The sequence below is a fragment of the Aotus nancymaae genome, unplaced genomic scaffold, assembly GCF_030222135.1.
Source record: "Aotus nancymaae isolate 86718 unplaced genomic scaffold, 86718_ANA_hifiasm-v0.15.2.pri h1tg000077l, whole genome shotgun sequence".
NCBI lineage: Eukaryota > Metazoa > Chordata > Mammalia > Primates > Aotidae > Aotus > Aotus nancymaae.
In genome coordinates, this window is record NW_026988492.1 from 18,534,444 (window position 1) to 18,562,337 (window position 27,894).

The 27,894-nt window shown below is 34.4% G+C and overlaps 1 protein-coding gene across 3 annotated transcripts in view; it reads left to right on the plus strand.

Annotated features, from left to right (window-relative positions):
• MINDY3 (MINDY lysine 48 deubiquitinase 3) overlaps positions 1 to 27,894 on the plus strand; it is an 85,448-nt gene that overhangs the window by 14,056 nt on the left and 43,498 nt on the right. For 2 of the 3 annotated variants that reach the window (XM_012455967.3, XM_012455968.3), the window contains exons 3-9: positions 1,861 to 1,921; positions 3,535 to 3,708; positions 6,815 to 6,866; positions 7,781 to 7,895; positions 10,425 to 10,498; positions 11,338 to 11,417; positions 23,494 to 23,564. In XM_012455967.3, coding sequence (XP_012311390.1) covers positions 1,861 to 1,921; positions 3,535 to 3,708; positions 6,815 to 6,866; positions 7,781 to 7,895; positions 10,425 to 10,498; positions 11,338 to 11,417; positions 23,494 to 23,564 — 627 coding nt within the window. The remainder of the gene's footprint in view (positions 1 to 1,860; positions 1,922 to 3,534; positions 3,709 to 6,814; positions 6,867 to 7,780; positions 7,896 to 10,424; positions 10,499 to 11,337; positions 11,418 to 23,493; positions 23,565 to 27,894) is intronic. The other variant, XM_021675688.2, reaches the window with a different exon arrangement.

Here is a 27,894-nt window from a genome sequence, read left to right on the forward strand (position 1 = left end):
TCTTGGAATAATATTTAACCATAAGAAAACTTAAAATTAACGTTATCGTCAACACTGTAAGAGAAATGGTACCTCCAAACTGAGAAATATTTGCAGTAAATATTAGCAATAAAAAGATGTTGTCTTTCTCATATAAAGAACTTGTAGAAATTGATTAGAAAAACACATGGGGGTGAAATGGGCATAGATGTGCAGTCGTAACATGTGGAATGATGCTTTACAGCAAAAGAATCAGGATGCTCACCCTCACTAGGAAGCCAGGAAAGTAAAAATAAAACTGTAACTAGATTCTATTTCTTACTTTTTCTCATCTTTAAAAATAAAATTACAATTGCCAGTGCATGTAAGGGTGGGATGATGCTGGCACACTCATATACTGCCTTGTAGTACAAATTTGTACTTTGATTTTGGGAAGGAGTTTTAAATTATAATTGGAACCATGACAATGCAGATTCTGATGCAACAGCAGTATTTCTGTGAGTCTTTCCTAAAGAAATCTTTAATATGGAAAAATTATATTTAAGACGGAGCTTATATATTAAAGTAGCAAAAAAAATTGTAAGCAATCTAATGCACAGTAATTTAATAATAGTTAATTAAAGTTTGGTAAATAGCTTGATAGACAAGTAGTAAGAATTATACTTATGAATTCTATAGAAAAACAGAAAATACTCATATACCCATTCTGATTTTTTACTTGCAATAAAATTAAAACTAGGTATAGAAAAAGATGGGAAGGAAGTATATCAAAATGCTAATAGTAATTATATTGGTGGTGAAATAATGAATGTCCCCATCTCACTTTCAAAACTTTGTGATGTAGTTATACTGTTTCACTTTATGGTTGTTGTCATTTTGGGGAAAAATCAGAAGTACTTGATTACAGTATTTGTAGATTGTATGCCTATGTGAATGGAATATTAGTTTTTTGTTGTAATACCTTAAATTGTTTATTGGTGCCAGGTACTATGCTAAGTGTTATTACATAGATATTCTCATATAATCCTCACTGCAACCTTTTAAATTTTGTACAGTTATTTTTAGTTAGTAATAGTGGAGCCAGGATTCCAACCTAAGTTTGCCTGATAAAAAGCAGTCTTCCTAATCTGTACACTAGTACTTTCAAACACCAGTGAGGAAAAGTCATCATTGTAATCTGTTTTTCTTTGACCTGCCCTCAGATAAAATAGGTGGAGCCCAAGACTGTGCAGTTTAAACTAACAAGTCAGGTGACTGGGATGTAGCTACCATTGAACTACACTTTGAGAAGGAGACACTTTGCTGTGTAGCTTTCTATCAACCAACCAGTGTAACATAGTTGACTCACTTAAGGGGAAGTTTAGAAATCCATTTGTCTTTTCTTTTAATCATGTAGCTTTTTGAGTTAAACTTGAGCTCCTGATAATAAAGTGATGACTTTAATCGTGTTATTCTTGTGTCACAGATGAGAGTTAAGGGAACAAAACTACTTTTATATTTAGATTTCTTTTACCGGAAGGAATCTAACTGAAATGTAGACTTACTCTTGTTCTACATAGCTTTCATTTTGCGAATAGAGCAGTAAGTGTCTGTGCTTTCCAGTTGCATTCTGTTATTTGAGTGAGTTCTACTTGTCAGAAAATAAGTATTGTGGAAGAAGAATAGTTTTATGGATCTAAAATCAAGTTGATTGTGGTATACTCAGTAAATACATCTGCACAGTTCCTGTCAGATGTGAGGGAAGCTCATTTGACATCTTTACAGAACTATGCAAAAGATTAGAAAGGGGATACAAATTAGTTTTTCCCATTTTAAAATTGAAGAATGATATGATATATGCTTATAATGCATTTCACTAATTATTGCTTTAATTGTGTAAAGGCATTTCTTTTGAAGAAGCTCCTGTTTTCTTCTGAGAAGTCTTCTTGGCGGGATTGTTCAGGTATGATAGCTGTCTTTTAAAACTTTTACTTCATCCTCTGTTTTAATACAGATGATCTGTGCAGTGTTCATTGGCAATAGTTAAATTAAAATTATCTGAGAAAGTTAAGTATCAATGGGATTTTTTTTCCCCTGAGGTTTCCTTTTAAAATGTTTTTAGGAAGTTTCATAAACAGTGACTCCGTATTTCTAAATTTGGTTTTCTAACCAAGGGTGGTAAGACAGGATTGTATAACTAAGGGAAAAACCTTGGCCTCTTGCTAAAACATGGTGCATTACCTAGAACTGTTAGGTGACAGCATACCATAAAGAATAGTCTTTTTGTTTGTTTGTTTTATTTAGCTGTGAGCAAGACCTCAGAATTCTCATTGCATTCCTGCATATTTCAGTATAATGCCTTACACAATGCAAATACTGCAAATAATTTGGATGAAACTGCAAATGAAGCTGTCATAGCTTCTGTAACATGAGCTTCTGTACCCAGAGAGATGTGTGGTGCCACCTTATAATAACAAGAATTTGCATTCCACTTGCCAGTTTACAAAAATCTCTCCTTCTACACAATTTCATATGAACCTCACAGTAACTTCTGGAAGAAGGTGGGGCATATTACAATCCCAGTTTTGTATCTGAGGACATAACAGCTTACATACCAAACAACGACTGTAGAATATACTAATGATTTTGGATTTAAGAGTTAAGGTATCATTTTCATAATTTTTTAATAGGTGAAATACAAAATGAATTTTGGTAGAGAAACTATTTGAGATACTATTGTTGAAATGAATTTTTAATAAAATGTATGCTATTACACAGAACGGTATTCGCTTTGATAAAACATTGTAAAGCATTGCCATAAGTGTAATAAATGCTGTGCTGATAATAAAGTGCCTTTAAAGAACTTTTAATCCATTAGGAGAGACAGAAACCTCCTTGTATCGTAAAATTTTATATAGAATGTGTGCGTATCCTATACTCTCTGTTTGAAAGTTTCAGAAAATGATACTACTTCATGATAGTAATACTGCTTGAAAAGGGAGTGTGGCTAAGGTTCATAATGAGATGGTCTGAGCAAATGCACTATTTTCTATAAAATCCTAATACTCAAATCTGTATTATAACCACTGGCCTCTGTTGATATAATGGATTGTGGTAATATATGTGCATCTCATTATTTTTATCCCTGTGGGACAGGGTGATCAAAGATGTTAGACTAATTCAGAAGCGGGGGGGAAAAAATAGAGGTCTCAACAGGCAAAAATTACACTGTGCTCGGTTCTGCAGTAAAGGAAACCTCATGGCTTTCATTGCTAAAGGTTTAAGAAAGTGATGAGCAGTATCAGATTATGATCTTTCATAATGTTTAATTCTGCATTTTCAGGATTCTTTTTCTACTTTATGGTTTTATTTAGATGGCTTTATTTAAAATGGTGATATTTTAATCCACAAACACATTGTTTTTCTAAAACATAATTTTAAATATATTGAGAGATTTTTTTCCTATTTTTAGAATGCTTGATTTTATCACACTAACACATTCTTACTATTGTTATTCATGACAGATTTCTTTTTTCCGGAAGAAACCATTATAACTTATGCTTTGGTTATTTTTAGAGGAAGAGCAGAAGGAGCTCCTTTGTCATACCTTATGCGATATTTTAGAAAGTGCTTGTTGTGACCACTCTGGACCATACTGCTTGGTTTCCTGGTTAAGAGGAAAGACAACTGAAGAAACTGCTAGTATTTCTGGGAGTCCTGCAGAGCCTAGTTGCCAAGTGGAACATTCTTGTAAGATCTATTTTTATTTCCTGAAGTTTTTTGTTGTTCCTTTGTTTTAATTAATCTATTTAATATTTTGAAGAAAAAATTAATTTTCATAACATGTATTTTAGCTTAAGCTTAATTACTGAGCCTTAATATTTTTTGTTCCCCTTAGAAGATACTACATTTTTGCAAAAAAAAAAAAAAAAAAAAAACTCTTAAACTTTTTTAAATGTTCTGGTTAACTGGTTAACTTCTGCTTAATAACAATCTTTTCTGAGCTTTAGAACTCTTATTTAGAAATAATGATACACTTCAGTTTCAGATGCCTTAATGTTTTGCTTTGGTATTGCAAAAAAAAAAAAAAAATTCTTTTGACATCAGAAAATTTCATAAATTTGTCTTTACTTGCTTCCCAGAGAAAAGATGGGGACATTTGTCTTCATTGTAAACTGTTTTTTTTCTTATGAATTTTTTGGATATTTTTATACATACAGATTATTTTAAGGCAATTTTAATTTTGCCTTAAATTTTTCGTACATTGATTAAAGATTTTTCTCTTTAAAATAAGTTTAATGGCCATTCCCATTGTTCATAAAAATTACATATTCTGTGGTTTTTAACTTTTGAAAATTCTTATGTGATTGACCTGATAGCTGCCAATGTGTAACAGAGACAGCTAGTGGTACGGAAGTTAGTTAAGAGTTGCTTTTCTGATTTGCTTTTCAGGAATAATCTTGTTAGTTGATGGTTTTTGATAATTGCTAGTCCCGAGTGCTTCTGTTAAATAAGTGGCTTATTCTACTTACTGTGGATCCCATTAGCTGTCATCTCTATGTAAATTTTTTGTAAAGAAATTATCTACCTGAAAGTACATTTCAATTGTATGTGATACATATTTTGCTTTCCATATAGTATTATCCATAAGGTGCTGTTGCCTCCCTGACTAAAATGCCTTGTGTTGTCAATGTCTTCTTTCTCCTGACTTTGCAGTTAAAATGCTTTGAGCCAAGCAAATTCTAAAAGTAGTACATTTGCAAGGAATAATTTTGAAAGTTTAAACAGTTGAATGATGCTTCCTTTCAAAGCCTTTGAAACATGGCCTTTCAAAAAGAACTTAATGTATTTTACAGTTCATAATTATATTTGAAGACAACAAGTGGAAAATAGTCACAAGGATTGTAGTCCAAAGTGTCATTAAGACTGGCTTTAAAATATTTTCCTGGTTTTACTGTGTGGCTGTAAGCATACTTAATAGTTTCATTCAGGATATTAAAATTTTGAAAGAGGAAATGTTGATCTTTTGAAAAGGTCTTGTAAAGATTGTGTGCTTAAAGCCAGTCTGTGTATTAATGTTGAGAAAATAGTAAGCTCTTTTTATATAACATTTCCCATTAGTATCTTAATAGTATACTGATGCATACTATGGAACATGCTATGGATTTCTGTAGTGATAGGTTACATTGCTGTAGGTTAAAGGACCTTATAATGCATTCAGTTTAGTACTTCAGTAACTAATTAGATGGGCATATTGAATTACCTCCCAAAAAAACATTTTAGTAATTTTCCAGTTTACTTTGTATCTCATTTTAAAAGTTGCCATGCCATAAACCATATTTTATTTTTTTAATATTGTATTCCTTTGAAATACTTTGTTAACTGAAAGTTTGAGAATTTACCTTAGATATTGACAAATGAACTGTATTATAATTTTTATTCCATATAACAATCTATTTTACCTGTTCTTTCCTTTATTCCCAGCTATGTTCTTTTCTTGTGTTTTATATTTTTCCACCATCCCTGCCTGCTAAGCTTTTTATTTTGCTTGCCTCTTTTCTCTAAATTACTATCTTTATGTCTACTCTTGTAGTATACCCAGTAAAATGATTTAGATAATCTGACATTGCAGAACAGTTAGTGTAATTTGGAAAAGATTAGGTAGAATTTTCATTTTATTCTGAAATTTTGAATGTAAAGTGTTTTTCTTTCTTGTTAATATTACTTTCTCTACGAACATTAATTTCATTGGCTTATGTGATGTGTATAGTTTTGGCTTGTTGGTAATGCACACTTGTTCGCAGTAGTGAATACTCAGGTTCAATTTCAGTTTGTTTCCCACATAAACCAAGAGATAACTTAATCCATTTGGACTGCTAAAGATTTTAAAAAGAAATATCAAACACTTAAGCTTTGAAATCTAGCATAATGTGACATTTTAAATTGTAAATAAAAAAAATTTTGAGTTCATAATGAATCCGTTTTCTTAACTCACCAGTGAGAATTTATATTTGACAGTAGTAAGATTTGCTTTATAAAATATATGTGAAATTATTCGTTGTGATAAATAACTCCCCAGAGCCAAGACTATCTGGGCTCAAATCTCATCTCTACCGTTTAATCCTATGTACTCTTGCGAGGAGTTTTCTGTGTGCCTCAGGTTCTTTTTCTGTAACATGGAGCTAAAAGGGTTTTTATGAGAATTAAATGAGGTAAAATATGTAGGGCATTTAGAAAAGGGCCTGGCACTTAATAAAGTGCTCAGTAAACATTACCTCTGATTAAAATGCTTTGATTTCCTTTTATTAATAAACATAATCTAAATAAGTTACTGAAAAACTTCTTAACAGTTACACAAATAAATGAGGAAACAATCTTAAAGCTGTCATTGAACCTGTGTTGTTTGAAAGTGTTATGCCCTTATATACACATTTGTTTAATAATTAAGCATTAAACCTAAAGATTTTATATTCTAAAAAGGAAGATTAGCTGTGATGATATTACTTGGATCTATATAATCTGAAAGATTATTAAAAGTGCAGGACACATTATAATGATGTGTGAGGCACTGATTATCAGTAATTTTTCATACTTTATAACCTACCCTAGCATAGCAGAATTGAAATGTTTATTAGTCACCCTTCTACATTGTCAGTATTGTATCCACTTTAGTTATATTCATGACAACAAAGATGTTGAAATATAAATTCATATTATAATAGAAGATAAACTGAGAATTTTAAGGGAGTAGGGAAATAGGTAGTTTTGATTGCTTGAAAGTATTTACAGCCTGCTGTGTGTATCTTGTGTCATTTATTTGCCATGTGTAGTGCTGAAAAGTGTCTTTTATGTATAGCTGCCTTGGCTGTCGAAGAGCTTGGCTTTGAGCGATTTCATGCATTAATTCAGTAAGTAACATTGGAACATTTAAAATACTTACTTTGTGGACACATTGCCACTTTAAGTCTGTTCATACTATGGAAAAATTCTTAGTTTTACATAGAAATGTGCTACTTAAACATAAATTTTAAATCCATTGCTTCAGGATTAATTTGCTTTTAAATTAAAATAGTTTGTAAATGTATAAATTATGCCGAGTCCTAAATTAACTATCTAAATCTGCTTTTTAAAATCATTAAAAGCTTTTTCATCATTACAATGAAAAAATTATCATTTTAGCTTAATGTTTCTGTGTCCTAAACAAATATAAAGATTTCTAGTGGGATAAATATTAGAATTATTTCATATTTGCCATTATCTTTTTTCTTTATCTTTTATTAAGAATGCCCACATTTTTGTTAGAGCATTTAAACTTTTTATTACAAAGTAAAAGGTAAGGATGGCTTAGAATTATGGGTGGCGTTTGGTTTAAAATTTAATGTTAATTTCTTTTAAAAGAAGCCACAAATGTGTAAGTTGTCTTTGACATTCAGATATTTGTTAAGTAATTTCTAGGATTTAAAAAGTGAAGTTTTCTTTGTGTTTACCCCCCATTACAAGAAGACCACTCTATTCTTTAAATAACTGTATATTATTGAAGAATTTATTGATTCCAGACAGTTCACCTAAGAGATGAAGAGTTTCCCTGCCAAGTAGGTGTTCTTTCTTAATGATACATACCATATATAGTGGTAGTTGTCAGAAATAGCTTTTGATTTTAGTGGCTAAATTTGTATTTGAAAAATTTAGAACCATCTAAAAGTTTCCTCTTTGTATATGTTTTAATGTATAAGAAATTATAAAGTTTTCCCATTTATGAATGTAGTTTTCCCATTTATGAATCTCATTATGATACCAATACTTAATTCTTTTTTTCCCCTAGGAAAAGATCATTCAGAAGTTTACCGGAATTAAAAGATGCTGTCTTGGACCAGTATTCAATGTGGGGAAATAAATTTGGAGTATTGCTTTTTCTATATTCTGTGTTACTGACAAAGGTATGTTCAAGAAGTTGCTTTTTCTGCCTTTTATTAATGTTGTTTACTACTGTTTTTCCTGCTGTGAAGAGTAATTGTATTCCTGATGCTGTTTTTAATTCGTAGAATAAAAATCTTTTATGCTGAAAATGAGTGAATTTTGGTTTCCTCAGCACTCACTTATTACTTAAGCAGTTTCAAACTTTCACTTCTGTTCTGGTCTAGAGAGATTATCAGTAATGTTGTAATTGTGAAATGCTGTCAGTTCTGGCAAATTGTGTTTCCTTTGATCCTAGTTCTATGTAGCGCTTGACCCCTTAACCCCTTCTGGAAGCTGTTTTTGACCTTCACTCCCTTTCTTGATTTTTTTGATAACTCACTGTATGAGTTTTCTTTCTATAACGTCTCACAGTTTTTTGTTTTGTTTTCTTTGATAGCTTCGTTTCCTTCTTTACCTGTTACCTCTTGCTCTTTTCTCTCCTCCTCCTCTAAATTTTGATATTCCAGAAATTTTCTTCCCTTCTGTATGCCTTTTCTTTTATGGATGTTTCATTTGCTCAGCTTACCTTTATGTAGCTGTTTAATAGTTTCAGTATGTCCCCTTCTTGTCCTACTTTTTTTCCCCAAATACCAATCTCATGTAACATGTTAATTTCAGTTTAGTATCCTACTATATCTATCATGTCTGAAATCAGACTTCTTTCATTTGACAAATGTTTATTGAGCATTGACTCTATGCTAGCGACTATGCTTGTATTAATAATATGGGATACATTTTTAATAGTATCTATTTAGCATTGTAAAAAAATGACACATTAATAGTTCCATTATGGCAGTGTTTTTTGGCATTTGGTCTTGTGTCTGAACCTATTAGATGGACTGATCTAGTAGAGACTATCTGACAGATGTAGGACCTCAATGCATGAGGGCAAGGTTTCTGTATGGAAAAGCTGGAGGAAATTTTTTCCAGCAGTGGGCACAGCAAGTATAAAAGTATAAGGGATTGAGGGTATAATGCAGGTTTGGGGAGCTCTAAGTGGTTGAGCCTTACTGCAGCGTAAGACACCAGAGGGGCAATTGTGGAGGATGAGACTGGGCACTAAAGTAAGACAAGGCTTAGAGTATGAAGGTCCTTCTGTGTACATTGCAAAGAGTAAGTAGGTTTCATCTGCTCAGAATTGGAACACAACAGAACGTTTGAACAAGGGAGTGACAAAATTGGGATGAGAGTTGTGATGGGTGGAGTTGGTGTTTGTAGTGTAAGGCTAGCGTCAGGAAAACTGAGAAAGTGAGTATTGAAATAAGAGAAACCTAAACTAGGAGAGGTCATGGAATGGCAAAGAAAGGAAATATATTTAGAAATGTAAATAAGTGCTTATTTGGATTATTAAATATAAATAAGAGAACCAAAAGTGCTTTGTTGTATAGATGTTGGGAATAGTTGTGATGGTGGTATCTAAGATGACTGGTTTCTTAAAAGCTCTTCTTGACTGTTACTTTTCTCCAGCTTTTTCATGCTCAAACGTTTGATACCTCCTGTTTCTTGTTCTTTACAGCCAATAAATTATCATGCTAGTTGTTCTTCCTTAAGCTGTTCTTTAAGATGATATCCCCTTCCTCGTTAGTGATTGTGTCACTTGTTGATAGTATTCATCTTGACATTATCATAGCCTGCTTTGTATTGGTTACGAGGATGCACATGCAAGAGCTCATGCTTCTTTGTTTCCCCCTGCCGGGTTTAGTCATTTATTAAAAATCTTGGTTGTTAATTAATCGTCTATTTAATTCTTAGAAATTACCTCTAATATGATACAACTAGTGGCTAAAGTTAAGTGAATAGAACAATGAATGGCAGTTTATCTTTGTCCTTTCGGAATTGATGAGGTTAAAATAAGTAGGTCTTCTTGTACTTATCCAGTATCTGGAACTTTTAGTGGGTGAGTGCCCTTCTGGAGGCTTAAAACGTATCAGGAAATTTGTTTTTAAGAAAAGAAGGGACTTCCTGCCCTCCTCCTCATTTGCATTTTGTCAGTATACATTTGAATGACCAGTATTTGTGAGAAAGCACAATCAGAAGTAAACCTTCCATTTTATGTACCAGTTAAATAACTAAAATGCAAAGTATTTAATGTTATATCTTCATGTGTATATGTATTTAGTGTAGTAAGTTTTTACGTGATCTTAAAAAAAAGTCAGTTGTCTTAAGCCATAATTTAGCCAAAAGTTAAATGAAATTGAACTTTTGTATTAAATAATTTTCTCCTTTCTCCTCTTGAATGTTAATTCTCTCTCCTTGCCCCTTTAACCGACAGTACATACTTCACCCATGAGTTTTCTTTATATAGAGGCCATGAAAGAAAATAAAAGATATTTGAGGAACTACTTTTTACAGTTATCATCTTAAATGCACTGCCACTTCAAATCTGAGTCATTCTTGGTAGAAAAGTTACTTAAATAATTGTATTAGTTTATAGTGTAAACTAGGCAGTTTTTAAGCTATCATAATTTTTGTTTTAGTTTTTAAAGCAAGTAAATGAATTCTTTCTTTAGGGCATTGAAAACATAAAAAATGAAATTGAAGATGCAAGTGAACCCTTGATAGATCCTGTATATGGACATGGCAGGTAATTGACTAAAATCTCTTGTCTCTATATGTGAACTCTAGTTTTTAGAAATTTCATTTAAGATAAAACACGACTGAGTCAGGTAATTTTTTTTGTCAGTAGTGTTGACAGTATAACGTCACATCTATGGATTTGAGCACTCTTTTGTTTTATGCATTGCTTGATGCATGAAATGGTAACTTTCAGTTTATGCATTGTATTTATTGTGGCAGAAATTTTGTTTGAAGATAACAATGGGGAGGTATTTTAACAAATCGATTTATGATTTTCTTAATGATAAAATTTACTTATTTTGACTTAGAAATAAGTATATCTTGTAAACGCTTTTCTGCTTAGGAGAAAATTCCCCATTTTCCTCTGGGACCACCTTCCCTCTCAAGCTTTCTATAGCTATTTCTACCAAAACTCAATAAAACAGTGATAGTTAACCTACTCTAATACATGAATCCTTCTTTTTAGACCTTTCTGCCTTAAAGATGAAAATTCATGTATCTTTCATCAAAGATACAATATTATTAATAATTACATATTTTTTAAAGTTACTGTAAATATTACGTAAATTATTAGTCTGTCATTTTTATCCTTTTAAATATATCTTATGTAAAGTTGTTAAATGCATGTGAATATGTAAAATAATAATTACCATTGTGCTGATATATTTAGTGATACATTTAGCAAGGCTGAATGTATAAAGTGGAAAATGTAAGGTTTTCCCTAACTTTGTAAATTCTTACATAATTTAATGTGAAAAGTCATTACTTTACACCTTGCTGTAGGAATTATTTGATTTAGCAACTGGTTGTATTCATATTTAATTGCTTTTTAATTTTTATTAATAGCCAAAGTTTAATTAATCTCCTTCTGACGGGACATGCTGTTTCTAATGTATGGGATGGTGATAGAGAATGCTCAGGAATGAGTAAGTATATTCTTTGTTCTGTTGCTCTCTTTCATGATTAATATTTCTGTGGAATGCAGCTGATTATTATTCATCTATTTAATGGCTCTACATTAACTAGAGGTTAAGTGCTTTCTAATAGAAGAATCCTTTACAGTTTTCAAGGCACCATAATGTTAAGACCATTAATCTTGGAGCCAGTTAATCTTGGGTTCAAATCCCAAGTGTATGACTTTAGTCAAGTTGCTTAACTTCTCAAGCCTTTCGTTTTCCCTGGTATAAAACTGGGATTTAAGACTCTTAAAACACAGTGCATATTTATTCAGAGATATCACTGCATTCTTTGCTTGAAACTGAGAATTACAAAGCCTGGTGATGTGAAATACTTGCTTTGAGAGTCTAGTGTGGTTTTTGTCTATATTACTTTTAACGTGCATACTTTAAAATGCTAAGCAAATTTAATGTTGACTGAGACTTTTAAACTACCAACTCTTCCACTACCACTTCCATTTTTGGTCTCAATTATTTCTTTCCTGTGGCTTCATATGTTGCCAGGCACATTGAAATGGATCTCATTTTGGCCAATCCATTCAGTTAAGGAGAGCTGATACATAACCAAATAAAATTCCCTTTTGTTTATTACTGGGTCAGTCTGAATTTACTTGTTTATTCATTTAACATACATTGAGTAACCAGTGTGCCTCTCTGAAGTATGTAGTATAGGACATGAAGCTCCAGAGTTCCCAGAGTTCACAGGCAAACAGAGCAAATATAATTGAGAAAATAATAGTTACCACTTTTTACTCCCGTTGAAGTGATTCTTGATCTTCTATTTGAATTTTTCTCAAATTTAGAAATGTGTAATTAACAGAAACATGAAAGGGTATAATATTAAGGGGAAAAATCAGTAAAAATAAAATTTCAGAATTAAAAAGCACCATAATACAACCCATTTTACTGTTTGAGAATTTTAAGAACTAACTTCACTTCTTATTTAATACATATACAAAATTATTTACTTAGTGGTGAGGTTAGAATGAGAACCAAGTTTTGTTGATTTCTGGTAAAGGTCAGAGTTTAAACAGTGAAATTCATAAACAAAAAACTATTCAAATTATCTTGCTCAGCTTTCTGTAATTGAGCTCACCCTAGTCTTGAACCCTTATTCTGATTCATAGCTGAAAGCATTTAATCCTGTCAATGAAAAAAGTCTCATCTCAGTCTCTCTTGGGTAACATACCGGTTTTTTTGGTCTCTATGTTTCTCTCTCACCTGTAGAAGGACACTCCCCTCTTTCTTCTTCTTCCAGTTGTTTCTGGACCCTCAGGTATCTGGGATGATTAGGGAAGCAACACAAGGTTCTTCCTGGGGTTGAGGTGACTCATCCTACTTGGCCCTCTGTCTTTGCTACTTCTTACTGTGTGCTTTGGCCTGACTCTTCCCACCCTGTCTTTAGCGCATCACTCTTGAACTTGCTCCTCATCAGTGCGGTTCCTCTTCCTTTGCATTCTTTGGATTCTCAAAAGCCTATAGTACATAATCCCCAAACCAGAATACTCCTCTACCTCCCTACGCTTTTCCTCACCCAGCCTCTCATAGACTGAGATGAGATACCTTTCATTGACAGGATTAACAGTCAGAATGAGAGTTCAAGAATAGAAGGCTCTATGACTGGGCGCGGTGGCTCATGCCTGTAATCCCACCACTTTGGTCAAGGTCTTGAACTCAAGACCTCACCTGAGGTCAAGAGTTCAAGACCAGCCTGGCTGACACAGTGAAACCCCCATCTCTACCAAAAATACAAAAATTAGTCGTACGTGGTGACTCACGCTGTAGTCCCAGCTACTTAAGAGGCTGAGACAGGAAATTGTTTGAACCCAGAGGCAGAGGTTGCAGTGAGCTGAGATCATGCCACTGCACTCCAGCCTGGATGACAGAGTGAGTCGTGCCCCCACCAAAAAAAAAAGAAAAAGAATAGGAGGTTCCATAGGCAGCTCTTGCCATGAAGTCATTACTTCCTTTACAGAATATATTAATCAATTATAGATTTTGGTTCCTGAGATGTACACATCTTTTTTGTTTCTTGAAATAATACTTTTCAAGACTGTTATCTTGCTGTGGACCTTTTTTCTGTATAGTTTAAAAGTCCAAACTAACCAATAACTTTGAAATGGCTAACTTGGAAAAGAAAATAGAATATGTTTCTTGCATTTTGGAATGTTGACTTGAAACGAACTCTGTTTTCAGTCATCAAACTTAAAAATGAGAAAAATATCCCATTTATCTTTCACTGAACCTTCTTGTTTTTTTCTAGATAACACATAGTACACATTTTTTCTCGCCCTGCTAAGGTTGTTATTATTGCTAGAAAAGAACCCTTATTATAAACTTTATTTTCTGGAAGAAAAATAAAATAAAAACTTTATTGATTGGGTCTCCCCTAAATTAATCCAACTTAAACTCATTTAAACTCTCACTGCTGACCACACATTGTAACCCTTTTTTCTATTCCTCATAACTCCTTTATCTATTGCCACTTAAGGCAGTGGATTGAAACCCCTTCTCCTCTTTATCTGTCTCTAACTTTACCTCTGCCTACTCACTCTCAGCAGACTTTAAAATCTCAAGTTGTCTTTTTCAGCATATTTTTCCCCCGTTTTAGGAGAGCTATACATCTTTCCAGAGTTACTGTTACTCTTGATTCCATTTACTCTTTCTCCTATTAAAGGTGGCTCTCTTCCCTGGTCTACACAAAATTTAGGTGGTTTCTAATGCTTAAAACAAAGACCATGATGTGTAATGACCAGGCAATGAACCTCTCTTCACCGGCAGAAGTTCCTTGCCTGCATTGCTAAAATATTTACTCTCTATGATCTGAATTCTGTGTAATTTATTCTTCTAAAGCAAAGACCTCACTCCCTACTAAAATCATAGCCTCTTTTTTTCTACCCCCTATTCTTCTTGAAGGAGGTACACAGCATGGCTCATTTACTAACGCTATACCATGAACAGGAATCTTTGGATTAAAATCTTAGTCTCAGCTGCTTCTCTATAAATGGGGCAAATATCTACATCTCAGGAGTACTGTGTAATTTAAATAAGATAAACTCCAGTGCCATCTCACATATGTATTATAGCACCCAAGAGTCTAAAATGTAGTGTAAGAGGCAGCATATCTTAATGATTAAGTATGTTAGCTGTGCAGAATTAGACTAATGTGGTTCAAATCTCAGTTGTGCCATTTATTAAACTGTGTGGAATTAAGCAAGATATTTCACCACTCTGCTTCTTTCTCATCTTCCAATTGGAATGATTATCACAGGGTAGTTAGAATAATGAGGTGAGAAAATGGCAAAAAGACATATTCATCAAGTCCTTAAGCGCAGTGGTTGGCACTGTTCAATACCCATCTGCCACTGCTGCATAATGAGCATTCTTACTAATCATCAATAGTTGTAACTGACCTTTACAGAAAATTGAAACACTTGAGGGCAAAGATTGGTTTTTTCCTCTGCCAAAATAGAAGCAGGGCCTTTATGTAGCATGTAATGTTTCTGATGTTAATTTATTCAACTGGCTTTATTTGAAAATGGGCTAGTTATGTGTACCTTACTGTCATGTATCTAATTAGTTGCTGAGTCCTCGAGATTCTCCATTGTTGAACTTTCACAGAAGACAAGTGGTACTGCAGGACAGTGTGCTTTGGTGGAACAAGCAGAGATCTCGGGTGTGGTGATGAGACGAGTTAGTTTATACCTCTGCTGTTTGCCTATGAGCACATTACTAAATTATCTGAGCCTCACTTTTCTTACCTATGCATTGAAGTTAAAAATAGACATTCACACATGCTGCCTAGCACAAAGCACAGAAATACTAGCTTCTCTCTTTTTTCTTCCTTTGCCAAGTCTACTGTGGTCTCATTACCTCCCACCTGTCTAGACTATCATGCTATAGCTTTCAATCTGTCATTTCACTCCAGTGTATTCTACAAACTGACAGGTTAACGCTTTCATTTTAAAGGAGCCTCTGTGTTCCTACTCAACCCTATGTTACAGTCTTTTACTAGTCGTCTTCACAAAGCCAGTGCCTTAATCCACTGGTTCTCAAACTTGGCTGCACATCACAATTAACTGGGAGAAATTTAAAATCACCTAGAGATTGTAATGGAGTTGTTCTCTGCCGGAATCTGGGCATTCATATATTCTTAAGCTCCCCAAGTGATACTGGGGAGTCGGGATTAAGAACCACTGCTCTATTCAGACAGCTCTGCCTCCCTGTCCCTAAACACAATGATACTTTTCCCCAGTTGTCCTTCTTCTCATTCCCTGTGGGACCATTCAAATGTTAACTTCTACCTAATGTCTCTCCACTTACCCTGACATAGCAGGAAAAGTGTTCTCCTCCTCTGAACATCTCTGGTGCTTTACTTCAGTGTGCTTCATTCTGTTATACCTCGCATCATAGTTATTAGTATACATGTTCTTGTTTCTGTAAACCAGGTGCATAAGCTTTTGAGGAAAAACTACGTTTTTTTCTGTGGGCCAGTGTAGGCATTTTAGAAAGAGGATCTTAATCTCGACAGCAACCCTTCAAGGAAAGTATTACTTCTTTTGTTATAAAGAAGGAAATTGATGCCTAGAGAAGCAAGCGACTTGCCTAAGAATTTTCAACTAGTAGCTATTTAATTGTAATTTTTCTTTCTATGTTACCTACCTCATGCTGTGTTGTCAGAGCAGGAAATAAGTCCAGTAAATGCTGAATGCACATATGTTTGATGTCAATAAATGTGTTTTTTTTTCTAGTCTGTCTTTTGCCTTGAGTTTACTTATAGTAAACATTTAGATTGTTTCCGTTCGGGCTAAGGAAACTGCTGTAGTAAACACGTTTTTTATGTAAGTCTTTCCATATATATTTAAAAGTATACCTGCAGGTTAGATTTCTAAAAGTAGAAAGTGTATGAAAATTTAGGCATCTGTTAATTTTTTTTTACTTACAGGTTTATTGAGACTTAATTCACATATCATGCATGTCACAATTCAGTGTTTTAAATATTTTCTCAGAGTTGTTTAGCCATCACCACAATTAATTTAAAAATTTTTTTTCTCCAAAAGAAACCCTGTTTTCATTAGTAGTAACTCCTTAAACTTCCTTCCACGCCAGCCGTGGTGACTGCTAATCTATTTTCTGCTCTATAGAATTTGCCTGTTCAGGATGTTTCATAGAAATAGAAACATTCACTCTCTGGTCTTTGTGACTGATTTATTTCGCTTAGTATAATGTTTTTAAGTTCACCATGTTTTCGCATGTACCAGTACTTTATTCCTCTTTATTGATGACTACCATGCCGTCGTATAGATGTACCACATTTATTCATCTGCCAGCTAATGGACATGCAGACTGTTTCCACTTGATCATCATGAATAATGCTGTGTTTCATGTACTGGTTTTTATGAGATGTATATTTTAGTGTTTCTTTGCAATAGGCCAAGGAGTTGAAATCCTGGATCATACAGTAACTCTTTAACCTCTTGAGGGACATGTGTTAAATTTTGATAGATAATGCCAAATATCTTTCTAAAATTAAAAGTATAAAGTTATGCTTTCAAGTGTGTAGGAGAGTTCTCATTTTTCTGCATCCTGCCTGATACTTAGAATTGTGCATCTTTAACATTTTGTCAGTTTATTGACAAGTGATAGCCTGTTTTAATTCACATTTCTCTGGTGCTCATTGAGCCTGAGCTTGATCATCATTTCATGTGTTTGTCAGCTTTTAGCATTCTTCTGTGAATTAACCTCTTCCCATATTTTTGGCATTTGGGGAGGAGGAGTTATTTTCTTTTGTTCACAGTTTCTAGGAGCTCTTTATAAATTCTTAGTTCTTTCTCTATTTGACCTTTTTTGCAAATACTGTTGCCCAGCCTTCTCTCTCTTGTTAACTTTGTTAATGATGTATTTTCTTATATCCAAAGCTTGCTTTTTTTTTTTTTTTTTTTTTTTGAGACAGAGTCTTACTCTGTCACCCAGGTTGGAGTGCAGTGGTGCGATCTTGGCTCACAGCAACCTCTGCCTCCCGGGTTCAAGCAATTCTCCTGCCTCAGCCTCCCTAGTAGCTGGGATTACAGGCACACGCCGCCACGCCCAGCTAATTTTGGATTTTTAGTAGAGACAGTGTTTCACCATGTTGGCCAGGCTGGTCTTGAACTCCCAACCTCAGGTGATCCACCCACCTCGGCCTCCCAAAGTGCTAGCATTACAGGCGTGTGCCATCACACCCAGCTGGCTTTCATTTTTGTGAGGTTAAATCATTTGGTCTTTTTTTTCCCTGGCTTCTATTTGGGGTGGGTTTTTTTTCTCCCCTTATATCAGTTTTATGTGTCTTTCACCCCAAGATTTTTTATTTTAATTTTTTAGAGATGGGGTCTCCCTCTGTCACCCAGGCCATAGTGCAGTGGTACAGTCTTAGCTCACTGCAGCCTCGAACTGGGCTCCAGAGATCCTTTTGCCTCAGTCTCCCAAGTAGCTGAGACTATAGGCATGCACTATCATTCCTGGCTCCAGACTAAACTAATTTTCTCTTGTATTTTCCAAAAATGCTTTTGTGGGCTTTTTGTTTTTTAATGTTTGGCTCTTTATCTAGATTATGTATTTATGAATGGTATGAGTTAGGGATCTGCCTTTTGACTTTTTCTCCAAGAAGAATCTAATGTCCTAATTCCAGTCAGTTCTCCACACATATGAAATACATTTTTTGTTACAAAACACATTTTTCCATATTTGTCTGTTTTTATTTCTTCTATTCCACTGATCTGTTTATTTATGACTTCTTATGCAAAACTTCACCGTTACATAGTTTTATAATACACTTTGAATATTCATTAGCATGTTTCCTGACATACTTCTTCAAAATTGTTATAGTCATTTCTACATTATCTATTCCAATTGAACTTTTTCCACTGCTTTTCAAGTTCAAGTTCTAAAAAATCTATGAAGATTTGGGTTGATTACATTATATTTGTAGGTTATTTTGAGGAAATGATATCTTTACAATATTCTCAACTAGATTGTTTTGTACATTCTTTAGTAAAAGTTAGTGTTTTATCTTATAGATCATATGGTCCTGAATCCATATACTTCATTCTACCCTAACTTTTGAAACATCTTTTGCTGCTCCAATAGAATAGAAATAAACTACAATAGAACTAATCAAATTAATTGCATTCTTGCCCACTCTGTCTTTCACAGTGGCTACTGTGGTATTTTTCAAACTCAATGTGATCATGTTTCTCTCTCACTTAAAACCATTTGATGACTGCCTTCCCTGTGCACTTACAATAAAATCCAAACTCCTTCTAAGGCTCTAAAATCCTTTTGTGGTCTGTCTCCTCTTTACCTGTCATCTGTCTTTATTTTGTACTATTGCATATCTGTTGCACTAAAGTTTTCTTTGATTTAGGTTTTCTGTGAATTAATTTTTTCATGGTCTCTTTTTTGTCTTAAAGGAATTCCTCAGTATTTGTACACTCTTTATTTTTGTCCATATTGTATATTTATTGTTTTTTGTATGCTTATTTGATGATTATTTTTATTTTATAATTTTCTTTATGGAATAGCGATACAAGAGTCAACTCTTGTAATTCAGAAACCCAGAAGTTTCTTGGTTTCTGGTGGGTTTTTTTTTAAATAGAAGTCAGTATTACAGCCAATCAAATGCATAGCTAATTGAAAGATGATAGACTAATACATAGAATAATGCATATGCTAATTAACTCAGTTTAGCCATTCTACAGTGTATACATATTTCAGAACATCATGTTGTACACCATAGGTATATACAACTTGTATTTGTCAATTAAAAAATAAACCCAAAGGGATAGAACAGTTATGCCAAAAAATAGTCATGTTTCTCTGGTACCTGTTTGGTTATACTCCATTTAATACGTGGAACTCCTAAAAATGCAATCAGGAACTGAATGAGTCTTCATGGTTTGTTTCATTCTGTTGTATAAGATAATCAGTTAGGCTGGGTATGTTGGCTTGTGCCCTTAATCTCAGCACTTCGGGAGGCCAAAGCAGGAGGATCACTTGAGGCCAGGAGTTTGAAACCAACCTGGTCAAGATGGCAAGAGCCTGTGTCTCATATAGTAAATTAATACTGGCAAAGAAAACAAGAATGTAATCACAAGGTAATTAGAATGTTTTGCAAATGTAGAGTACATGCTTGGGACCCGGAAGCAGTTAAGATTTCTCATTTTTTTCAGATTTGGAAATATTTGCATTTTTTCTTACCAGTTTAGCAACCCTAACTGAAAATCTGACATACAAAATGCCATAATGAGCATTTCCTTCAAAAGTCATGTTGGCTCTCAAAATGCTTCAGATTTTGGAGCATTTTGAATTTCAGATTTTCAGATTAGGGTTACTTTAAAGTAGACTTTTTTGAGGCTATTGAGAAAGTCTCATACAAATAAATTCTACAAATTAATGTGAGAATATTATATCCTTACTGTATTACAACTTGGCATAAAATAAATTTTCCTAGTGTGATACACTTGAAGCTATCAGAAGATTTAAAATGTTAAGTAATTCTAAGAAAAATAGGCATGCTACATTTTTTAAATACTGCCATCCAAACTAGATGGCTAAGCATATGTTTACTGATCAAATCTGAATAGTTCATTACTCAATGATTATGAACAACTAGTTTGCTGCATTTAGTAACATAATATTTATTATTAGACATTTGTTTAAAAATCTAGGGAAACAGTTGATGTAGTATCTAATTGTAACACTAGGTGGCGGTAACTGATTTTAGAAATTAAATTGTGAAACTTTCCCAATGTATGCATTCTTCTTTTTATATGAAAACATTTAGTGCTGCTTATATTTCAAAAAGAAAGGGAGAGAGAAGTTTGCAAAGATATGAATATCCATTTATACCCAATTGAGCTGTTTTTCTCCTCTCCCCTGTTTTGCCTTATTTATTTATTTATTTATTTATTTTTTCAAGACATAGTTTTGCTCTTGTTGCCCAGGCTGGAGTGCAATGGCACAATCTTGGCTCACTGCAAGCCTCTGGGGTTTAAGCGATTCTCCTGCCTCAGCCTCCCAAGTAGCTGGGATTATAAAACCCAGCTAATTGTGTTTTTAGTAGAGACGGGGTTTCATCATATTGGTCAGGCTGGTCTTGAACTTTGACCTCAGGTGATCCACCCACCTTGGCTTCCCAAAGTGCTGGGATTACAGGCATGAGCCACCGTGCTTGGCCCCTTGTTTTGCTTTAAATGCTCTAACCCAAAGATTATCAGACGTTTTAATCTCATGCTCTTTACACTCTTATTGAGGATCCCGAAGCAAATAATTTTTCATGTTAGGGATTGAGAAATTTTTAAATATGTGTTAATTCACTTTAACAGATATGTGAAAAACTATTCAACATCACTAATCATGAGAGAACTGAAAATCAAAACCACAATGAGATGTCCTCTTACTCCAGTCAGAATAGCTATTAAAAAAACAATAAAAGTGCGGCAAAGATAGAGAAAAGAGAACTCCTGTATGCTGTTGGTGGGAATGTAAACTTGTACAGCCACTATGGAAAACAGTATGGAGATTTCTCAGAAAACTAAAAATAGAATTATCATTTGATCCAGCAGTCTCCCTACTCAGTATCTACCCAAAGACAAAGAAATCAGTATATCAAAGGGATACCTGCACATGCATGCTAATTGCAGCACCATTCACAATAGCAAAGACACAGAGTTAACCTGAGTGTCTATCAAGAGGTCAATGGATAAAGAAAATGGAATTCTATAAACAATGGAATTCTATTTGGCCATAACAAAGAATAAAATCCTTTCATTTGCAGTATACATGGATGGAACTGGAGATCATAATCTTAAGTGAAATAAGCCAGGGACAAAAAGACAGAATTACACGTTCTTTTATGTGGGATCTAAAAAAACATTTGATCACATGGAGGTAGAGAGTGGAACAGTAGATAACAGAGACTGGGAAGGGTAAGTGGCGGGACATGGGGGAAGCATGAGTGGAGTGGGTTAGAGTACAAACTTACAGTAAGATGGAATAAATTCAGTATTTGATAGCAGAGTAGGATTACTATGCTTAAAACTGCATTGTACTCGAGCAATGGACACGGACACTCTACATAACATGGTTTGATCATTTTTTAGTATATGTGTTTAAAAATTTCACATTTACCTCCTGAATTTGTAGAAATGAAACATAATTTTAAAAAAATTTTACAATATACCCCTTATTAATATTAATAACACTTTTAATAAAATTATTTAAAATTAAGGAGAGTGACATTGTTTTAAATTTTTGCAAATCCCTTTAATGCTTGGCTTATTACTAGACAGCCAGATCTTCATATATACTTATAAATTTTGATACAGTATAACATCATTCAACCTCTGTAAAAGTCTGTGCTTATGAGAGAGTAAGAGTAAAAAGGCAATTAACATCATATTACGAAAATCATTTTGACCTCATGTAGTCTCTTAAAGGGTCTTGTGGTCCCTGAGGAATCCTAAACCACAATTAAAGAACCATTGCTCTACCCGATCTGTGCCTGTAAGACGCTAGTGACAAAATACAAACTGTATGTATATGCACCTTCTATTAATTTTGGATTTACCAATCCAGAAAGTTAAACTGTCAGCTCTTGCCTCACACTATCTAGATGTAGTTAAGGCTACATAGCAAAATGTTTGCAACAGAAATGACAGAGTTAATATTCTTATTACATTAATTGATAAAATATATCCTAATGGAAAAATGGATAAAACATGACCAGATGGTGAAAAAGATGCAAAATTATATGTACATTGTATTGACAATGAAGATAATTGTTAGCCAGAAAGAAATGCTTTTTAGGTATATTATGGATGCAAATATATTATTATATTACTTAATGTATGTTAACCTAAGGGTATAGGTTATGAAAAGACTTTACTATCGCATTTTAATTTTCTCTGTTGTGTCTGTTCTGACTTATCCACATTCATAACTTTATCTCTCATCTCTATGCTGATGATTCCCAAATCTTTTTCTCTAACCCTGACCTGTCTCCTGTATTCCTGAACCTTACTTCCAGCTGTTTATCCCTCTCTAGCTAGAGCACGTAAAGGTTCCTCAGTCCAGCTTATCTATAATCAAACTCATGTTATCTCTTCACGTTCATCCAGAACCTACTTCTTAATTCTTTGTGTTAATCACTATTTATCATGTTCCCCAGATCAGAAGCATTTAAGGAAACTTTGCCAAATTCTTCATTCCTTAAATGCATTGATTTTTCATACCTGTTTGTGGTTTCTTCTGCTTTGAATTTTCTTCTCATCCGCTTTTTGGCCTGGAAAATTATAATATGCTTCAGGATTCAACTCCCTGTTATCACTTCTATAGGCCTTCCCTAACACTGTAAGCAGATACTCTCGTATCACTCTATGTGTGTGTACAGAGAGAGCACATGTTTTCTTCATCTAAGGCAGAGATCATTTTCTGTTCATCTTTATTTCCCCAGTCTTAAACACATGGCCTGTGTTTGTTTACAGGACAGACGGATGGCATTAGATGTCCATGTTTTTAGTATTAGGCAAGTAGAGTCACTGCTACCTAATGATAAATTTTACCAGTGATTAGCATATCCATTTGTTTTTGAAAATCCAAGTCAATTCAAGTTAACCCTTTTACATAGGTATTAGGTCTCTCTTTCTTCTTATATTTTTGTCAACAATTGCCTGGATTTCAGGGAGTAAATTCTTTCATTTAAAAAGTTAACATTGAATATCAAGTTTTATAAATACATTTAATGTACATCAAAAGTACCACATTTACCCACCACAAACATGATTTAATGGTATTTTATAATGAGTAGTACTGTAATGATTAGTTGACATTACCTCTTAATAAATACCTGCTAAATTTAAAAGTATAGTTTTGGGTAAAAGTAAGATTTTGGTGTAGTATAAATATATATACATATAAGTATGCTTCATATTTATACACACTACTACAATGCTAAGTTTGTTTTCTTTTTTTTTCTTTTTTTTCTTTTTTTTTTTTTTTTTTTTTGCAGAACTTCTTGGTATACATGAACAAGCAGCTGTAGGATTTTTAACACTAATGGAAGCTTTAAGATACTGTAAGGTAAATTGATTTTTAAGGTACTTTGAATGTTTTTTGTTCAGAAGTCCACTATTGCGGATACTGTTTTGTTCCTATGACAGCACATTTGAGCACAGTGCTATTGTTCTGTACTGCTTTCTTCTTCCCTCCTGTCACCCATCCTAAACCAGCAGGGTTATTAAGTGTGGTTAAGCTGGCTGATCATGCTGAGTTTCCTATGCCAAGTCTGTTGTTATTTTTTGTGAGAGGAGGGGCAGAACCCAGTACAAAATAATACAAGAAAACTATTCTTTTTTTAAATTGACATCTATTATTGAATCTATTCAATTGACCACTATTATTGAATATTTCATTTTTGGCAAATGGAAGAAGAAGAAAGCACTGTTTCTTTATTACTTAACGAAGAATATGCTCACCAAAGCAACTGGTAATACTTTATCAGGCAAAGAGAAAGAATTGCCAGATGCCTGAAATTCTGACTTTTATCTATTCCATCTGAAAAAATGATTTCACACTAAAAAATATTTCAAGCATTTTATAGCATTAAACTCTTTAACACACGCACTAGGGTTAGTGGAACTCTCGTGTATTGCTGTTTATTTTATTGTTTCCCTACACAATCTGAAATAACCAATGGTTATTGTAAATGGTTTGAAATGGGATTTAAATCATTGACTTTCACTTCATAATATGTCATGGTTTGGGAGAAAGAGGTAAATCTAATTTTCTTTTCCATTAAAAATTTTTTTTTTTTACATAGAGACAGGGTCTTGCTATGTTGCCCAGACTGGTCTCAAATTCCTGACCTCAAGTTATCCTCCTACCTTGGCCTCTCTCCCTAAGTGCTGGGATTACAGGCATGAGCCTAAGGCACCTGGCCTTCCTTCTCTATTTTAGAACAGGGTTCCATAGCAGTGGTTCAGATGATGATTATATCTAATAACAGTAACTGTGGTTTATCCTCTTTCTTTTTTGTCACACAGTGTTTCTTTTTAATGGTGACACTTGAGCACTGGGTGATACGCATATGATAAATTGGATTTGTCCTGCCCTTACTCGTTAGTAGTGATCATGTTGTTAACAGTAGCAACTCTTTTATTTTCGGTGACTTTAATTGTATTAAGCTAAAGCTACTCTGAAACAGCCTGGCAACTAGAGAATCAAACTGCGTCCCCTTCCCCCTAACAGATATGCACACACATTCAAAGATTCTAAGGAAAGTTAAGCATGGAGGAGTGGGGTGGGGCAGGTGGGATGTGCAAGCATGCCTGCATCTTGCATGAGGCTGGGGGTGGAGATCTTATATTTGGAAATATTTCCTGTGTATCCCATAAGACCTTGATGATCTTTGCACTTGCATTGCTCTTCCTACTGCTGTGCTCCAACCACACTGGTGTCTTTTCACTTTCCCAGACGTGCCCAGCCCTCTCCAGTGCCTGCTCTCCTTTCTCCTTGGAGTTGTCCAGCTCTTGAAATGGATGGCTCACTGTCCCCTTCAGGCCAGACTTGAGATCATACCACAGAGACTTTTTTCTTAACCACTCCCTCAGTTATTCTTTTCCAGAATATTTAATAAGAATAATTACTCTCTAATAATCCTTTTTGTTTACTTATCTTTTTGTATCTTGAGTTTGCTTTTCTATTATCTTCACTGATGGAATATAGACTCTTTGGAAGCAGGGACATTGCTAGGTACATATTAGGTACCAGCTGCTCAGAAATATTTGTTTAATGAATGAATGGATATATTCACCAGAATTGTAAGGGTTTCTAAATGTGAGCTTTGCTTTACTTTAATTTTTAGGTGGAAGAGTAGAATGTTTTTCTCCTCAAGATCTTAGCGGGAAGTCAGTCGCTGCTGTATATTCTTCTGTTTACAAATTGCTGTAGTGCTGTAGCAGTTAACTATGGTTTTAAATAAGATTTAAGGATTCTGTTAATGGTGCAACAAAACACACTGATAGTTGGATAAGTGAAAGGCAAAACTCTGTTCCCTACAACTGCAATTGAGAGAAGGAAGCCAGGCAGGGCCACATGCAGGATTGCATCTGGGGACTGGGGTACAGTAAGCTGGAGCCATAGGAGCAGCTATGTACAGCAAGTAGCATGGGGTCAGCTAGGTTGCCTGGGCTCCCCTATAGATGGGCTAGTTTGAATAATTCTGGGGGGCTCTTTGGTTATCCCTAGCAGTCTGACACCTGACTCCAGGGTGATTAGGGTGATCCCTGGAGTGTGGAAGACCTATAATGGTAGTGGTTGGAGTATAAGCTTAATTAACTATGTTTTTAAAGGAAACTGGCCTCTAGCCAGGGCCTCAGTGAGTCAAGACAGCATTTTTGGAAAAACGATACTACATGACAGTGTTCATCTCTATAAAGCTTTTCAAATTCTCTATATATTTTACATTTACTTTTTGCCAGATGCTTGGAAGAATGGCATTAAGGAAGTCATTGTGCTTGTGGTAATTTTGTAAATCTGAACATTTCCCCATGCTTTATAAGTGTAGCAGATTTCCGTTTAAAGGTGAAGTTAACATTTTGCAATACCATTTTGACCATACATGCATTAATACAATTGAGGTGATGAAATGAGCTCTCTCTCCCTCTCAACACACACGTAAAAACCCAACAAAGAATAAGGTGGCTATGGCTGCTTTTGATTCTACTTTAAAAAAAAAAAATAGATTTATAACTCACATACCATAAACTTCACTATATTAAAGCATACAATTCAGGGCTTCTTAATGTATTCACAAAGCTATGCAACTGTTACCCCAATCTAATTCCAGAATGTTTTCCTTACCCACAAAAGGAGCTCTAAACCTATTAGCAGTCACATCCCCCTCCACCCAGCCCCTGGAAACAACTACTCTCCTTTCTGTCTTTGCGGGTTTACCTCTTTTGGACATTTGTACCAGTGGAGTCATACAATATGTAGCGTTTTGTTTCTGGCTCCTTTCACTTAGCATAGTGTTTTCAGTATTCATCCGTGTGTTTACATGTATTAGCGTTTCATTCCTTTTTATGACCAAATAATACTCTTGTGTGTGTTACACCAGTTTTATCTATTCATCAGTTAGGTTCTTTCCAGTTTAGCTATTATGACTAATGCTGCTCTAAACATTGATGTACACACTTTTTGTGAACATGTTTTTATTTCTCTTTGGTATATACCCAGGATTGAAATTACTGATCATATAGTAATTCTGTTTTTAACTTTCTGAGGATGTGTCAAACTGTTTTCAAAGTGATTACACTTATTTATGCATTCAAGATATTTTTACTATTATAAAACACTCTGTGAGTTTAGCATTCATTTACTCTTTGATCTTATCCTCTTTGTTTTTTATACTTCTTCCTTAATTTAAATATCCGCTTTTTCTAAAAGAAAGGTTAATAGCTAAGCTGTTCACCACATGAAGCACCATGATGTATGTGATGGAAACCTATCAGAGTAGGAGTTAGAAAACCTGAGTTCTAATTCCAGCTGTGTACTGTTGAGTTGCTTAAGATGAGACTAGATAGAGATCCTGTGTATTTCTCTGGTTTCTTATGTATAAATTGACACACTTGCACTGCTCACCTCTAAAATCTTCGTACACTCTGGAACTGTAATCAGCTTTCTCTCTTTTTTGTTCCTTTTGTTTTCTTTTTTTTTTTAAGTATATATTTTATTGTGTTTTAGGTTTTGGGGTACATGTGAAGAACATGCAGGATTTTTGCATAGGTACATACATGGCAATGTGGTTTGCTGCCTTCCTCCCCATCACCTATATCTGGCATTTCTCCCCATGTTATCCCTCCCCAACTCCCCGCCCCCTGCTGACCCTCCCCTAGTTCCCTCCGCAACAGACCTTAGTGTGTGATGCTCCCCTCCCTGTGTCTATGTGTTCTCATTGTTCAACACTCGCCTATGAATGAGAACATGAGGTGTTTGATTTTCTGTTCTTGTGTCAGTTTGCTGAGAATAATGGTTTCCAGGTTCATCCATTTCCCTACAAAGGACACGAACTCATCGTTTTTATGGCTGCATAGTATTCCATGGTGTATATGTGCCAAATTATCCCTGTCCAGTCTATCATCCATGGGCATCTGGGTTGGTTCCAAGGCTTTGCTATTGTAAACAGTGCTGCAATGAACATTTGTGTGCATGTGTCCTTATAATAGATTGATTTATAACCCTTTGGATATATACCCAGTAATGGGATTGCTGGGTCAAATGGATTTTCTATTTCTAGGTCCTTGAGGAATCGCCACACTGTCTTCCACAATGGCTGAACTAATTTACACTCCCACCAATAGTGTTAAGAGTGTTCCTATTTCTCCACATCCTCTCCAGCATCTGTTGTCTC